General features: G+C 44.9%; 2 protein-coding genes across 3 annotated transcripts in view; one reads left to right on the top strand and one right to left on the bottom strand.

Annotated features, from left to right (window-relative positions):
- The window catches only part of WIPF3 (WAS/WASL interacting protein family member 3), an 86362-nt gene extending 81273 nt beyond the window's left edge, over positions 1 to 5089 (top strand). The window contains exons 8-9 of the mRNA XM_058527621.1: positions 2742 to 2818; positions 4836 to 5089. Of these exons, the coding sequence (XP_058383604.1) occupies positions 2742 to 2818; positions 4836 to 4859 (101 nt within the window). The 3' untranslated portion in view covers positions 4860 to 5089. The remainder of the gene's footprint in view (positions 1 to 2741; positions 2819 to 4835) is intronic.
- A 5042-nt stretch (positions 5090 to 10131) lies between these two features.
- SCRN1 (secernin 1) overlaps positions 10132 to 17481 on the bottom strand; it is a 61655-nt gene continuing 54305 nt past the window's right edge. For both annotated transcript variants that reach the window (XM_058527630.1, XM_058527636.1), the window contains exons 7-8: positions 16565 to 16745; positions 10132 to 14176 (exon numbers count right to left, since the gene is read on the bottom strand). In XM_058527630.1, coding sequence (XP_058383613.1) covers positions 14018 to 14176; positions 16565 to 16745 — 340 coding nt within the window. In that variant the 3' untranslated portion in view covers positions 10132 to 14017. The remainder of the gene's footprint in view (positions 14177 to 16564; positions 16746 to 17481) is intronic.

Below are 17481 nucleotides of genomic sequence, written 5' to 3' on the forward strand. Positions count from 1 at the left end.
AGCTGGGGCCCGAGTTGAGGTTCTTTGCTCTGTGCTGGTGTTCTCTACACCACACCTTGCTACCTCTCCACCTTATGCCATGTGGACCATACCTTGGAAAGACCGTGTTGGTTAGATCTGCTTCTCTGAGGAGTCTACCTTTCTCCTAACCCATCTTCCCAGGCCCAGGAATTGCACTCCAAGGCTGGTAGGCATCTAGGAGGCTCTACCCAGCTTTAATGGCCAGCCAAGTTTGTAATTTCTTTCTGGACATTCTCCAAATCCTGCAGTATTCATCCTTTTGTTGGTTGGCTACAAAATGGAATTTTTTTCCTGACATGAAAATACCTCTATGCCTGGGAAAAGGTACAAGGCTGGCTTGCTTTACAAATGACAGAAAGTTGGAAGCCAGCTTGGCCCTCAGGCTTCTGTTGCTTCAGCCCAAGCACAGACTTTCTTCTTTAAGCCCCGCAGTTCAGAGAAGTCTTTCACATCAGGGCTGCTCTGTAGCGAGCAGCTCCTGCAACACAGCTGTGTCAATAAACGGGGGACGAGGAGCCGTCTGTCTTCCTAGAGGTGCCAGCAGTGGTCACTCAGGCTGCTCCGAGTGCAGGACATGCACGGGATTGGGTAAAAGTGTAAAAAATATTTCTTACTGTGAGTTGTAGTACCAAAAGTTTGAAAACCACAGTTTTAGTGAACCTGAAATACTCTTCTGTGAAAATGGCCCATGTGAAGGACTCTTTCAGTAGAATGGCTCCACTTTTTGAATTCTAACAGATTCTAGTGGCATCTCATAAGGGAAAATCCTCTAAGGAGATATTTGGATTAAAAGCTCCCTGAGTAACTCCTCGCCGCCCACCCCTGGGAGCAGTGAAATTTCTTTTACAACAAGATGCAGGGTTTTCCTTGCTGTGTTATGAAGAAATTGATTCTCCTTTAGCTCTGCTGTTGTGTCTGGTCATATTTATGAAAATTAGTGGGTACTGCTTCCCGATGGAGAAGCCTGTTGTATTGGCCAGTGGTTCCCCAGTGGGGAGATTTTGCCCCCCAGGGGACATCTGGCAGTGTCTGGAGACATTTTTTGTTGTTACGAATGGTCTGGGGCATGGGAGATGCGCTACTGGCATCTAGTGGGTAGAGACCAGGGGTGCTGCTGAGCATCCCACAGCACACAGGCAGCCGCCGCAGCGGAGAGTTGTCCCGCTGAAGATGTCCATAGAGCCGGGTTGAGAAACCCTGGCCTACAGGAAGCCTTTTCTGTAGTAGACTAGAGTTTCTTAAATCTAAGAACAATAATTTCAGGACCGTACTGCCACATGGAATTAGGTCAGGGGCTATATAGATCAGTGTCTTTTTACTTAGTTAATAAACTGGCTAAAAATCTAGCACTATGTCACTTGCCCCAAAATATCTTTATCCTTGAACAAATGCACTCATTAATTTAAAAATATTTTAATGACAATTACAGTGCTCATTGGATTCATGTTTTATAAGTTGTAGAGACCCTTCTATGTGATAGTTCATTTAAAATGCTGTTTCTTACCTTAACAGATTCTTAAGACGACTTATATGTTCATTGTAGAAAACGTGAAAAGTATTTTTTTAAGAGATTTAAAAGAATAGTAATTCCAGGAGGAATCAATTCAGCATATTATTTACATTTTTTTATGTATTTTAAAAATAGTTGAAGTCATCGTATTTCTATAGTTTCTAGGCTGCTTTTTTCTTCTTACATTTCAAACATCACCCCAAATTATTTGAGCCTTGGTAAACATTCAGATGGCTGCTTAGTACTCTATTATATGAGAATGAACCTCAGATTCCTAAACACTTTTGTTGAACACAGATTATCGTCAGTTTTTCACTATTATAAATAATTTGTGACGAACATTTCTGCTTTTCCTGCTGCTTTGCATGTAAGTAGCACAGCGGCCTGAGTTGTTCAAAGGGCTTTGGGACAGGGCTGTTTAATTCCCAGTCCATGACAGAAGCAGGGCAGAAAAGTCTTGTGTCAAATGCAGCAGAGCAGAAACACCAGGGACACCATTCAGAACACTGACTCATAAGAAAAGTTCTAGAACACCTGGAAATGTGGATTTAAAACTTGGCTAGACCAACCAAACCATATATCTGCATATATACACATGCAGGTAAGTAAATGCCAAAGAGGGAAAAAAAGTCTGGAGGGTAAACACCAGACTTTTAGCAGTGGTGACTCTGGGATAGAAATTGGGATTAGAGAGGGGGCCAGGCAGAGAAGAGACACTTTAGGGTTTTTTTAATATTATCTTGTAGTCTTTGAATTCTTAATTATGATAATATATTTATATATAATTTGTGTAATGTTTAAACGTATTTTAGAGAATGAGTTGGATCTTCATGGAACAGAGCCTGGTTTATCTCAGCTATACTTATCTTTTACGGTGCTTGGCACACTTGGGGTACTCGACAGATGAGCGAGTCTGGAGATGGTGGTTTATTTGGAGCAAAGAAGTTCTCATGTGCATTTAGATGACAGGCCTTCATAGCGTGTTCTCCTCCAGTGTATTGGACGTGACACCTCTGTGTCCACAGTCTCTGACTTAGAAGCAGTGGGTGGCAACACACTGTCCAGGGCCAGGAGCCTGAAGGTTTCAGGTTGACGAGCTCATGTTTCCCTTGGTTCCTCCAAGTGCCGGTTGGGGTAGCCAGAGCTTCTCCGAGAAGCGCACAGGGGTCCCTGGGCCAATAGATGGTGAGATGGTTCCTGTTTCTTTCAGGCCGTACACCTGGTCCCTGGCTCCACGCCGAGGTGGCCGGGCAGAGCTCCGATGACATCAAAGGCAGAAATGCTCAGGTAACACGTCCCTCAGGTCTCTGAATATAAACCAGGAATTCTCCTCAGGGAGCACAGAAATGTTGAGGGTGTGCTTTCTCCTTAACAGCTTCACATTTTTCCTCAGACGTTCTTCCCTCAGGGAGAGCCATTTGGTGTCCCTGTGTTTCCTGCTGGAATGAAACACTTACAATTTCAAAATCTGAAGAGTGGAAGGGGGCTTCTCTGGACTCACCAGCATGACATATAGAGAAGTTGGACAACCAGAACCCCTTTGGAATCACTCTGCAACAATCGCTCTGTTCGCTCCCCATTCATTCTTCCCTCATCGTGATGGCTTGAGAAACCTGAGAGAAAAACTCTATAACGTGTATAAAACATAATTCAGTGTTCTCTCTCATCTATAGAATACATGGTTGCTTACAGCATCTTTGGGTTTTTTTCACCCCCATCAACATTATAATTAATTTTGGTCAAATTTAGTTACAATTCAAGTCCTGGTGGCTAGAGGAAAGCTGGGGGGAACCAGACAGGTGGTTGTGTGATAAGACAGTCTTTGAAGAAATGCCCTCATTCTCACGCAAGGCAGCTTGGGCAGAGTGTTTCCCATCCTGGGCGGAGACGACGTCTCCCACTGCACACTATACGTCTCATCATTAAAGGCCCTTTGTTTCTTTGAAAACACGCATTCAGGCAGACCCTGGCCTCCCCGTTTCAGAATTCTGGGTGACAAAGAGGGTGGCCTGCTGTTAAATTGGGTCTTTTTGCAGCTGTATGGAACATCAAGGGAAGGGACGTGAGAAGGAAGGGACTAGGTTCCTGGAAGCTGGCGTGAGTTCCCTGACGGAGGACAGCACCTCCTCCCTTTTCTAACCACGGCCAATCCAAGAATTGCAGAAACCATTCTCAGATGATCACCACCTCAAAACTGGGTGTATGATCGCAGTTAAGGATGAAGTATATATGCAGAGTTGTTAACAGGTGTTCGGTCTGGGAGGTTATGGCTGATTTTTACTTTCTTCCTAGTGCATTTCTGCAATTTCTGAATTTTCTACCATGAATACATTACTCCTGTGCTCAGAAAAACATAGTAATAATCAAAATAATAGTCCCTACATTATATAGCTCTTTACATTTTTCGGGTAACTTGCATATGTTATCTCATTTGATCCTTTTAGTAATCCTGGGATATAAGCTGAAGAGATTCCTTTAATGCCATTTTTTCAGATGAGAAAACCAAGCTCCAAGGGGTTAAGGAGCTTGCCCAAGGTCATGTGCCCAACCTCTGACTCCTTGTCCAGTGCTCTGTCCACTATACCTCACTGCTTTTCCTGGCGTGGTTGAACTGCCAGAACAGGGGTCACCCTCACCTTCAAATGTGGCAAGCACGCTTGAGCATTGTGCGGTGTCAGTTCCCTGGCCTCATGGCAACACACGTAAATCACCCAAGCCCATAGAAGTCTAGTCAAGGATGGATTGTAAAGTCTCTCCTGGGCAGCCCATAGTCAAGAAGATCTTCTTTATGTCTAGCTAGACACCATCTTAATTCATTTTCACATCAGTGAGACAAAGAGCAATTGCCCAGAGAAATCACGGGGTTCCAGACATAGCAAACAATGCCCCAGGGGTGCTCTTTTATGGATACAGGCTCAAGTGACCCGGGCATGGGTGGGAGCCCTGGGCTGGAAATGTGAACACCTGGGAGCCTTTCTCTCTTTTCCATTGCCTTGTCTTGGGATCTCCAGCATATTCTTTGCTTTTCCTGAGCTTCCTGTCAAGTGAATTTACTAGTGCTTGGTCCTATAAATGTTTATAAGACGGCATTAGGTCTCCACATGCCATGAACTACACATCCCATTTCATCCCTTTTCCACTGACCACACTATGGGTAAAAATCAGCTCCTTGCATGTGATGGGACCATCAGACTCTGGCAGCCTTGCATGAATGAGGGTGATGTGGCGCCCAGCCCTAGGGATGGGCCACCTGTGTGGAATGAGTCTTCTGACCTCTCCTGGTAATGCTGTTGTGTTTCCACAGTTCTCTCTAAAGACACTCCGGTGAGAAGACAGATGAGGCCAACATCCTGTGAGCCACTTGGGGTTCCATGTCGCGGGATGGTCATTCCCCGGAGAACATGTCTGACCTCACCATACTCAAGCTGTAATTCAGTTGACATACAGGCTCTGAATGGAGCATTTATTTATTGTAAATACGTGGTTTTCACAGGCTTTAAATCAATATTGTAGTTGACTTTTATTTGAGTCATTTTAAAAAAAAACCCATGCACACCATTTCAACATTTTTTAAAATGCATCTTGACATTCGTCTGTCAGTACAGATAGGAGAGCCCTGTCCCCACCCCATAGTGTCCATTCCATGACTGTAAATATGCGTGCAGGCTGGCCCTTCCTAGACTCTGAATGGTTTTTGAAAGAGCCCTTAGTTTGCAGGTAGTTCTCAAGTCATAGTATCCACGACAGCTTCTTATTGGCATGATTTTATATTCTCATCACACCAGTTGCAAAATCAAACCAAACAATGCCTTATAAATGACGCAGCTCAGAGAGAGTAGTGTGTCCCCACACCTAGACAATGCCACGCAGCCTCCAGTGAACGAGATGCCATGTCTCGCTTCCAGTTTGCAGTACAGGGATTTCTTTTGCTGCCTAATGTAAATATAACACAAAATACAGGCAAGAGCGGGCTTGGCCCCTCCAGTGTCGATCACAGGGCCCCTTTTGTAACTGAACGATCCTACAAGTAGCCAATACTGTGACTGTTTACAGTGCCCCTTGTGCCCAAGTGTCCGTGACTTTTCTCCTGTCCCCTCCAAGCTCCCAGCCCCACCTGATAGCCAGGGTGAGGTGATGTGAGCTGTATGAGATTTCGGTATTTTCCCTACAAGTTAAAAACATACATAACTCATTATTATAGGAAATTACTAATTCTATCTCAGAGGTCTTTTTTCCCCCCCCAGTGCAGAATTTTTATGGAAAATATGACACAAAAAAGTGTAGACCTAAATGTATTATGAAATATCTGCTTCAAATACCTGGTGCCCAACCCCCACCGTTAGGAAACCTGGAACCACCTATCAGGCAAAACTTAGCTCCTTTCTGAGAAGTGGTCCGACAGCTCCCCCTTGCCTGTGGCGGGCACCTCTGTCCTGATCGGTCCCACCCCTGTGTATGGACCGGTCAGGACAGGCTCTGACTGCAGATCTCACCCTCTTCTTGAGCTGGCAAGGGGATAGAAGTGTGTTTTTGCTTGCTGCCTGACCCCAGATGCCCCCGTCCTTGGAGAGGAAGGCCGTGACAGAGGAAGGAGAGAAAATAGAAGGAAACAGACTGATCTCTGGTCTGTGCTCAAAATAGCTGCAGATTAAAGGAAATCGGGGAGGGAGAGGCAGGAGGAGCAGTGAAAAGTAAGTTTCCTTTGAAACAACCCACTCGTGTGCTCACGTCTCAAGGGTATCATGCCCAGACCCAGCCATCCAAAAAAGGTGGATGGTTAGGACGGTTTTTGCAAATGTGACTGCAGACACCCAGCTGTCGTCTGGAGTAAAGACTAAGGTAGTGGGTGGTCTCCCACGTCACTGCTGTGCTTTCTCATTCCAGATGTCCCCTACTCTGGGGAATAAATCATGCCAAATCCTAACAGCTAAATCAGTGGAAAGAAGCTTTTGCAGGTCATCAGCTCTGGGCATAGCTGATTTGTTTTATTCATTCTAGAAGGTTTCAGAAAGGTCACAGTTTCTTTATTATAACAGTATCCACTCCACCTCCCTCCCAGTTGTATAAAATAATTATAGAGTTTTTAATTATCCTGATTAAGAAGGCCCTAGACAAAGGCAATTCCACCTTCAGAGTAGACTCCCTGCCCTGATGAGGTGTTTATACCTTCATGTTCTGTACCGCTGGGATAGAAATTAAAAATAAAACTATCCAAGGACAGAGAGAAGGAATGAGCAGAAACCAAAAATTACAATTAGGGAGAAATCTCAGGAATCTGGCATCACATCCCTCCTAGACCTATCACTGAATTCACGCCCTCTGAACTCGCACTGGTGCACCGAGTTCCCTCTGGCAGGACAAAGGCTTAGCCCCTTGACCATGAACTCATGTGTAGAGCCATGTGAGTCACTGCGCCCCACATCCTGGCATATTCTCACTGACACTGCTGTCTGTGAGTTGCCCAGTGTGTCCCATGTATTTTATATTTATTGGTGTTCCCTCTGCAGATTCATTTCTTTGTACCTAATAAACTTTAATAGGTGGAAATGCTCTGGTCGTTTCCTTGTTCATGCCCATCAGTGTCCCCAGTACAGCCCACCATTTTTAAGGATTAGGAGGGGTTCTAAGATGACAGAGCAAAAACTATATTGACACAGGACCCAGCACTTGCTGTTAGAATCGGGACCTTTCTTTTTGAGCTGACATTCCTGACTAAACAACAAAGTCATAGTTTAATCGTATGTTTCCTGGTTTTCATAGTTAACTAAACTAATGTGTATTTGGAAAGACTTTCTAAGTGCATTAAAAAAAAGTAGATAACACTATGTTTATTCAGTTTTATTAATATAAAATGGGCAGAGACTATTGCTTATAAATTCCTCTAACGTGTGTTAAAATGGAACAACTTTCAACCTAACATGCGCTTAGCACTCCCCTCAACTTGGCAAACCCCTCAAAAAATCTCCACTATGGAGCAGTATCATCTCAGTCTCCGTCACAGTCTTTTCAGGTGTACTCTTTGAAACATGGTACAAGGGAGATGAGGTTTACCTGCTGGGTAAACTGGCTCAGGGGCAAACATGGATCTGAATCTCTGTTTTGCCTGTTACAAGTTTGGGGCAATAAATTATTTAACCAGTCTATGTCTCAGTTTCCTCATCTGTAAAAAGGAGACATAAATATGTCCCTAAGCCTATAGTGGAGAAGATTCAGTGACATAACACCTGGGCAAGCCCTTAACCCTCGGGTCACAACAGACCCAGGTATCAGCACGCCCCACCCTCTAGGATACAACCAGTTTGCCCATTACATGGTCAGTCACAAACAGAGCTCTTACTGGCTGCATCCCATTTAGACGTTTCCTGGGCTGCTAAGACCACACTCCACTGGCTCTGCTGTTGGGTAACAAGGAGAGAGCGGTAATTAAAATTCATAGATGTTCCAGAAATAAATCTCATCTAGAAACTAATTTCAAAGTTAGCTGCTACACACTTTGCATCGAAATTAAGAATCAATCAGTTAAGGCCCTGACTTGTTTTATTTGCTCTCTCCTTAAGGGAGGTACAGATAAACCGGTTAATGACCAACGGGGCCATTCTGATTGGAGAAGAAAAGCAGTGGCCCAGGATAATTGACAAAGTGGATGATGAACTTCAGAGCCATTGACTGTGGAGGGTGGTGAAGTAGCCATAATTTTGGGCACCTCGTATGGAGTTAAGGGTGGGAGAGGTGGTGCCTAGAGGGGTGAGGGGAGCAACTTAATGGGAAGGGCTCTGTACTCCAGAGGCAAGTTCCATGCCATAGGAGGCTTTCGCATCCTTCATGAACCTGTTCTGTTAGAAGCTGAGTTGTGTCCTCCAAAGATTCTTATGTTGAAGTCCTAACCCCAGTACCTCAGAATGTAACCTTATTTAGAAATAGGGTTGTTGTAGATGTAATTAGTTAGGATGAGGTCATACTGAAGTAGGGTGGACCCTCTAATCCAATATGACTGGTGTCCTTATAAAAGGGGGAAATTTGGACACAGACACACACACAGGGAAAAACGCCACGTGAAGATGAAGGCAGAGATTGGGGTGATGCTTCTACAGGCCAAGAAATGCCAAAGATTGCCAGCAAACCACCAGAAGCTAAGTGAGAGGCATGGAACAGATTCTTCCTCACAGCCCTCAGAAGGAACCAACCCTGCCAACACTTTGATCTTGGACTTCTAGCGTCCAGAACTCTGAGACAATAAATTTCTATTTAAGCCCCCCAGTTTGTGGTACTTTGTTGCAGCAGCCCTAGCAAACTCATACAGGCTCTGTCACCGTGGAGCTTTACAAGATTGTATTATGCTGATGAAAAAAAGAGCTGGGAATAAACTGTAAAGAGTTAGCAGTTCCTTGTCATAGAAATGGGGCAGTCAGGTACTCTGACCTTGACATAGGTTGCTCGTTGCCAGTGACTAAGCCCTATTTTCATGAATAAGATATCAGTTGCATTTTGCCTGTCATGGTGGAGACAGAATCATGGAAGCAGTCTGGCACTTCTAGGTCATAAGAGTGGAGAGAGCTGGCTTTTTTCTTAAGGGGCATCCTTTCCTCTCGTGGCGCTGCTATGGCTTTAAAATAAAGATGCTTGGCATAGATGCCGCCAGCCATTCCAGTGATCTAGACTTGGGTTTCTAGTATGGTTTTTGTTTTATGTGTATTTTACCACAATAAACAAACACACATTTACCATCTTAACCATTTTTACATTTCAGTAGTGTTAAGTATATTCACATTGTTGTGCAACCAGTCTCCAGAACTCTTTTATCATCTTGCAAAACTTAAACGCTGTAGCCCTTAAAAAACAACTCCTCATTCCTCCTTCCCCTCAGTCCCTGACAACCACCATTCTACTTTCTGTCTCTTTGAGTTTGACTATTCGTGGTACCTCATATAAGTGGAATCATGCAGTATTTGTCTTTTTGAGACTGGCTTATTTCACTTAGTATAATGTCCACAGGGTTCGTCCATGTTGTAGCATATGTCAGAATTTCCTTCCATTTTAAGGCTGAATAATATTCCATTGTATGTATATATGACATTTTGCTTATCCATTTATCCATCAGTGGACAGTTGGGTTCCTTCCACCTTTTGGTTCTCATGAATAATGCTGCTATGAACACGGGTGTACACATCTCTTTGAGATCATGCTTTCAATTCTTTTGGGTGTATACTCAGAAGTAGAATTGCTGGATTATATGCTAATTCTATTTTTAATTTTTTGAGGAACCACCATACTGTTTTCCATACCAGCTGCACCATTTTACATCCCCACCAAGAGTGCACAAGGGTTCCAACTTCTCCACATCCTTACCAACACTTATTATTTTCTGTTGTTTTGGTAGTAGCATCCTGATGGGCGTGAGGTGGTATCTCATTGTGATTTCATGTTTATTTTTAAAGAGTGGATTTATCCACAGAATGGTACAAAATGGAGGAAACTGCTGAACTGATTGAGTTTTCTGAAGATTCAAGTCAGAAAAATATATCCCCTTTCATACATTTTCTATGTTGTGACGCCCACATTTATTCATGAAACACAAGATATAAGAGGCCACTGGACATTAATTTCAGTATTTTTTTATTGTATGCTTGATGTATTTAGAGACAGTTCCAAGGGCAAGCACTGGATGGGGAAGTTATCTGGTTTGTAGATATTTGTACAAAAGGCTGTTAAGACTACACGGTCAGTTCCCACTGCAGGAAACAGAAAGATTTCCTTTTTTATTATTCCCTGACAATAGCAATTTCCAGCTCACACATTTAACTTCTCACAACATGATTGCAAACAGGTGCCTACTCATTCCCACGAGAGATCTGCATGTGACATTTCGGGATGTTTGAAGTCAATCAGATAGAGTATATTTGACACAAACCATAGGAGAGGAGCTGGGACTTCGGGCCATGTGGAATGCAAAGCCACTGCTACAGGGAAGCACAGGGTAGTGCTGGGACAGCACATGCGTGTGACCTGCCACTCTCCCCATCCATACAAGAACAGCCAGCGAAGTGAGTTCCCCTGCCTCCTTCCTCCCTGTGCTCCCTTCCTAAAGCTGAGAGCTCAGCCGAAGACCTTCCCCATAACTGACTGCTCTTCGGTCATCAATGCAGTGAGTGGTTTTGTAACAGACACACTGGTCCCACCTGGCTTCCCTGCTGAGCCAACCTGTGCGACACCTGTACCAAGGTGGGATGGCATCAGCTAGGGAGCAGAGTAGTTGGCCTGGTTGATAATTATTTTTTATACCTAATGATCCACCAATAGTGAAGAAACTTCACTGCTAATATCTAATAGGCATACAGCTGCTCTGTCAGACAGCTTGTAATAAAGACTCTTTCTAATAATAACACTGTGTCTTATGTTATTGGGCACTAAAGAATCACCATAATTCAAGTATGTCCTTATTCTACCTAAAGTTTCAAACCACCTCGGAGAATGAAAGAGGACTACTTCTGTTTTGCTGATTTACTTCCACTGGAGCCTCTGCCCCCCTAGAGTATGAGGGCTGTCTTCATCTATGGTAATCCCATCCACTAGACAAGATCAACTAGCTTATGTTTGGTTATGGGGCGTGAGAGTGGGGGACAGATTCTGTCCTTTACGGCCATGACTTCTTTCTGCACAAAGCACGCACAGGCTCCCAAGTCTTAACGGATACACAAATGATATTTTAGAAGGCTATTCATACACTGACCTTTAAACATCACTTTCATAGTTCATCTTGAATATTCATTTTCCTCATCTTGCCTTTAGAAAAGCAATCCCTGGTCAAGAAATCATCCACGTCATGAGAAGCACTTTTCAAAAGCAGAGTCGGTTAGGAGCATATAAAAAACAAACATCCCCCAACAACAGCCTTCTCAAAATCCAACAATATCTTTCAAGCTGTTAATAGAAGTAGATACAAGTCACTAGAAGTGAGTACAGCTCATCAGCAGAGTCTTTGCTCTCTTCTTGTCCTTCCCCACGTATCTCAATGCACAAGAATCTGTCCACTGCAATCATTTGGGTTTTGACTGTATAGACCACCTCTGGGCCTGATGGAAGCATCCCAGCCCCGGGAACTTCTGCCAGGCAGTGCCACGGAGGGCTGGGATGTTGAGACAGGCATCACAATTGTGAGGTACAGCATTAGCCAAGACAACTCTCAATTAGGGTTGGCCCCTCTCTGAGGTGCTGGACTGAGGTCAAGGTCCCCTAACAGAAGTAGCCATTGTGTTTCCCACTGCACAATGGCTGGGTAATGGCATAAAGCTGGCTGGGTTATCTGTGACCTTTGCCTAGCCCATAATAATGAAAGCAGGCCTCTGTAATTTCCTCTCACTAGACTTCAAACCCCAAATCACCTTGGGATTCTCAGACATGTCAGGTCTGATGAAATGTTTCCATAATAGGTGGAGGTGAGACCACGTGGCGAAATTTTAGAGTGGCTTTCTGTACCATCTTGTTCTAAATAACCACTCAGCAAGTGGACTCAGGAGGGGATGAGGTACCTATGTCATCCTGGGACCCTACCCTTCTCCCCTTGGCAGCTGTAGACAGATGCTCTCAGAATGGCTGCTCCGCCTAAGAGGAGACCCTAAGTTCAGCAACAGTAAAAACCCAGGCCAAACCTGGATGAAACTCTCAGCAACTAAAAGCTACCGTGAATGGTTGCTGTTAACTTTGTCAGCTCAAATATTCTTCCATCTCTCACCACTTGTAGTTAGTGATTTTACATACAGAATTTACAAAACTGCTGGGCAAAAAGCTCACAGTGCTCTTATGCCCACACTGTCAAAGAGGACCTGGTAGGAAAAAAGATTGGTTCCAATAAAACCTGTGACCCTCAGTGTCCACATCTGTGTATGGGGCCCAAGTCCCTTCCGGCTCTCATGGCCTATGATATGCGGCTACTGCGAAGGAGTCACTAACTCTAATTACTTCCAAGACTATTGACACTCACAGTGTTTCCATTTGCAAATTCCTATTGATGAAGCATGATTAGGCCCAAATGGTATGGGTAAGGCTGGAGTAATTAAGCTGCTGTTCTCCCACTAGCTACTATATTAACATACATTTCTATTAATCATCTCTGCCCCCTTTCCTTTTCAAGAGTGGCTGAGAGTCCCAATAGCTGGAAGTAAGCCCCCAGCCCCCGCCTGCCCACTTGAGCTACCAGTCTGAAGGCAGCTCCTGGGACATGCAGAGCATTAGGAATAAAGGGAAGGACCAGGGAAAGCCAGTTGCTTGCTACGCAGCTTTGTGGGATATAACAGGCTGGGCAGGAAGGGTAGGGGTTGGATTGCTACCTTGGAGTGAAACGCTTCTACAACCATCTGTCACCTTCTTGCCCTCTGACTTCCCAATGCTGAGCCCATCTGGTCTTCCTTGCATGCTTTTCTATGCTCTGGTGCTAAGTCAAATCCTTCACGCAAACACGACGTTGAAAACAAATCAGTTTAATTAAAGCCTCTGCTGAGATAATGTAGTGGATGCTCAGATTCCAGCTACTTTAACTGGAATCTAAACAGTCAAGAGTCTCTCCTGTTCTTTCCCTCATTAGCTGAGAGATTCGCAGCTTTGTGGGGTGGAACTATACCACAGGGCCATTTAATTAATCCTAAACTAGATGGCGGTCATCAGGCCCGGAATCATTTCCACACAAGGCCACATCCATGTGGGGCGTGTGCTGCTGTGCAGGGAGAGCTGCCTACCTTTTGGGAGATCCACGCAGTGATTCAGGGAAGTCACCGGCATGGCTGCCGCTGAATCTCTAAAGTGGGCAGGTTCCAGCTAACACAGATGACTGACTCTCCTGCACGTGGGTCCACTGGACACAAGCACAGTGCACAGAAGATGGGTCTTTAAGGATCACGGGAATGGGGACGCAGCTGGGACTGGAGAGGAACCCCCTTTATTCCTTCCCATTGGTTTGTCTCTCAGAAGACACATCCAGAGACATTCTGCACTACACACGCATCCAGTTAGAGGAGGCCGGGAAGCTTCTCCCTCAAGTACACACACAAGAGCCCTGAGCCAGACAAAGAAATGCCTTTTGTTAAAACCTGAAAGAAGCCATTACTGAGAGAAAGAGCAAGACTTCAAAAGATTTTGCTTTTCCCGCAAACTCAGCACTGTGGAGCCTGTCTTTCAAGGCCCGATGAACTCTAGTCCTCCCGTGAGAAAGCTAATGTGTCCATTGTCACTGAAATACAATAATAGCAGCTTAAAATCCACAGTTAGTCATACAATCTAATGACAGGCAAATGGGATACATGGACATTGCAAAAGAAGGGGCCTACACTGCAGAAGAAGGGGACATTTTGAGATTCAAGGAGGAACACAAGCTAACAGTGTGACTTTAACACATCTGAACTTGCTCATTTTACTCAAACAGGAGAGCGGTTTGTTTTGCTGGTAATTTAGTAAGGTGGGAAACTTTAAATAAGAAGGGGAAAGGGAATGCTTACTTCACTTAAAGAACTTAATCTCCGTGTCAACACAGTCATAGAAAAGATCCCCCACTTCGGTGGGGTCCAGGGGGCCAGAGCTGGTCAGGATTTCTTCCATGGCTTCCAGGCCTTGCTTCTCCAGCTCCAGCATGGTCTTCCTGAGCCTCCGACCTTGCTCCTGAGGAAGGGCAAAGACAGTGGGGGTCACTGCCACGGACACTGAAAGCCTCCGGGGGGGCCCACCCACAGCAGTCAATCTGTTTCCCACATGACTGCCACGAGGATCGTTCTAGAATGCCAATGTGGTTATGTCACTGCTCGGCTTGGAATACTCACACAGCTCCCCGCCACCTTCAGCATAAAGTCCAGATTCCTGAGTGGCATTCAGGGAAGGCCCTTTGCAACACACGAGGGTCTTGCTTGCCTCATCTCCTGCCCTCCCCTGCGTCTCCTTTCTCTCCAGCCAGACTGAATTAACTGCATTCCTTCAAGCTGTGATACTCTTTCTCGCCACTGCACAGGAGCCCCCGCTCTCCCTCAACACTCGGTCCGCTTCAGCCCACCTTCAGGCCTCCTTGCACGCCTTTCCTCTGAACTCCCACAGCCCAATGCCTTTACTTCTGCCATGGCAGTTCTCTTCCTGTCTTGTAATGATGTGTCTACTTGCCTCTGTCCCCCATTAGACATGACCTCCTGGGGAATGAGAACTGGGCTTAGCTCTCTCCTCCAATGCCTGGGACATAAGAAACTCCCAATAAATGTTTGTTGAATGAATAAATGGATCAATGAATAAACACATGCCATGTCTATCCCCGATTTACTTTTTTTCTGAGGTGGTGAGATCTCTTCTTGCAAGTGAGAATCACTCATTTATGGTAGATGACAGTGAAAAGCTTTCATTGGCCCAATTAGTCCCAGAAGGGAGAAGCTGCTGTCACCATCCATCCACCACTTCCTAAGGCTGCCTTGACTCAAACCAACGGTCATTTCTAAATTTCAAAGTCCACCCAACCTTGTCAGTCTCATCTCTTTCAAATTTTGTGTAGAATAGCTCAGAACATACAGCTGTTTCTACCTCTGGCTTTTAGTTCCAAATAGCCACAAAACCATGCACCACAGAGTGACATTTTTACTCGGCTTACTGTCATCCGCCTAGAAGATATGCGCTGCCAGGAACTAATGTGGACAGCCCTGGACAAACGCAGTGCAGCGCAGCAGTAGCAGTCATGGCTTCAGGGGCATGCTGGGCAGGGAGGACAGACGTGAAATAACTGCAACTTTTACATGTCAAGATGGTCATTTCTGTAGCACGGAAGAGCAAGGTCTATGAGAAGTGAGACTGCCCTTCTCAGACACACTTTCTAACTCTCTTGGATTTACTGCTGATGCTGCCCTTCTTTATATCCGTTTTACATAGTCCACCATGCCGAATATAAGGAAGTAACTCCCCCAGTCCACACAAGGTGCATGCACCCATTCATCCTTTCTTAGGACAAACTGGACCTGTTACAAGTTGCTAAATCAAGGCTTGGGAAGCAGATGAGCATCTAACAGGCACGTTCCTTCCTCCTCCCTTCAGCAAAATAGAGGCTTGGATTTTACATGAAAGTCCATCTCTAATGGCTGCTCTGGGCACATCCTGGGTGCCTGTCTTGTTTGAACTGATGTCTTGTAACTTTATTTACCAAAGCCTTGGATAGAGGAGGAGAGTTGTACTTTGAAGAACCATTTTTTTTAACTAGAAACTTGAGAATCATTTTTTAATTGTCATAAAATATACATAACATAAAATTTACCATTTTAACCATTTTTAATGTACAGTCCAGTGGCATTAAGTACATTCACACTGTTGTGCAACCACTGTCCATCTCCAGAACTGTTTTGAAGAATCACTTTCTTTTAAACAACCTATGATTGTATCTTTTTTTTTTAAAGTTTTATTTATTTATTTAGTGTGTGTGTGTGAGGAAGATCAGCCCTGAGCTAACATCCATGCCAATCTTCCTCTTTTTGCTGAGGAAGACTGGCCCTGAGCTAACATCCGTGCCCATCTTCCTCCAGTTTATATGGGACACCACCACAGCACGGCCTGACAAGCAGTGCGTGGGTGCGCGCCCGGGATCCGAACCCAGGCTGCCAGCAGCGGAGCTCTCGCACTTAACCGCTACGCCACGGTGCCAGCCCCTGACTGTATCTTTAAATAAAGTGTTGCCATCACATACAACTTTTTACCCCCAAAAGTATACAAAGAATTTTAGACAGCGGAAAAGCAGTTATCCCAAACTAGAACTGCACATTTCTGTTATTTCTAGGTAAACATTAAGTGTAAGAGGGATATTCTTAGCCTACTGAGTTCTAGAATAACAGCAAAAGTGGAGGCTTTGTTGCATTTGGTTTCAAGAGACTGGGTGGAAAAATTAACACCGGCATTCTAGGAAGGGCCTTGGGAACCAGATGTCTGGGAGGAGACATGCTGGAGAGGAGGAACATGAGGAGCTTGTTAACCGCTTTCTGCCTCCTTTCTCGCCCACCTCGCTGCCCTCCACTGGCCCACACCCGGACTCACCTGGTCACTTTCAATGACAGTGCGTGCCCACTCGTGGGCCTTGTACAGCTCATGCCGGCGGTCTGGTTTCTCCTGGAACCGAGGCTGCTTTTTGGCAGGGTCATCGTCCCCAAAACAGGGAGATTGTGTTTTCGGGACAAGTTTTACATCATCGACAAAGATGAAAGGCTTGAATATGGACCTGGAGAGAAAGGAAAGGTGCTTCAGCCAGACGAAGCTTGGGGCCTGAGGATACCCAGAGACTGAACTTTCATTCAGCAAACATTTCCTGAGCCAACTTTGGTGGGTGGTTGGTGGTGGGTGGGTGGTGGGTGGGCACATGCCAAGAGAGACACAATGGCATATTTCAGTAAATATTTTAGTAAAACTAATTGTCATTTATAAGCTGCAAATTCTTCTGTTTACAGCAAAGAGACATCAAAACAGACTTGCTTTGTTCTGGGAAGACCATTTGAGAGGCCCCTTTCAGTTATATAAAGTAAGGCAAATAGACACACAATATTTTGAGAAAAGGGTGCAATGGGCCACCTATTTGAGTTGAAAGAGGTTTGCCTTTCTCTACCGTGGTTTGCTCGAAAGTAGCCTCCTGGAAGGTTCTGAGACCCCCATCTCCCTTTTTTTTTTTTAGGTTCTACCTTATTTGAAAGTTTTTGGAATATCTCTGATAGACTCAGGGAGGGGACAGATTAAGAAAGACAGATGACAAAAAAAGATCCCAGAGGCCCCAGAGAGGGCACACCACAGAGAAACAGAAGTCTGGTTGTGTGAGATAGCAGCTCTGGGCATAGTAGGTGGTGGCTAATGCAAGAACTCTTCGATTTAGCTCTTTTGGCACAATGGATTATATCTTAGTGAAAGTGACTGTGTGTGTGTGTGTGTGTACCTGTGCATTCCTGGGCACATGTCAACACACACAC

Source organism: Diceros bicornis, chromosome 3 (assembly GCF_020826845.1).
Source record: "Diceros bicornis minor isolate mBicDic1 chromosome 3, mDicBic1.mat.cur, whole genome shotgun sequence".
In the NCBI taxonomy this organism is placed as follows: domain Eukaryota; kingdom Metazoa; phylum Chordata; class Mammalia; order Perissodactyla; family Rhinocerotidae; genus Diceros; species Diceros bicornis.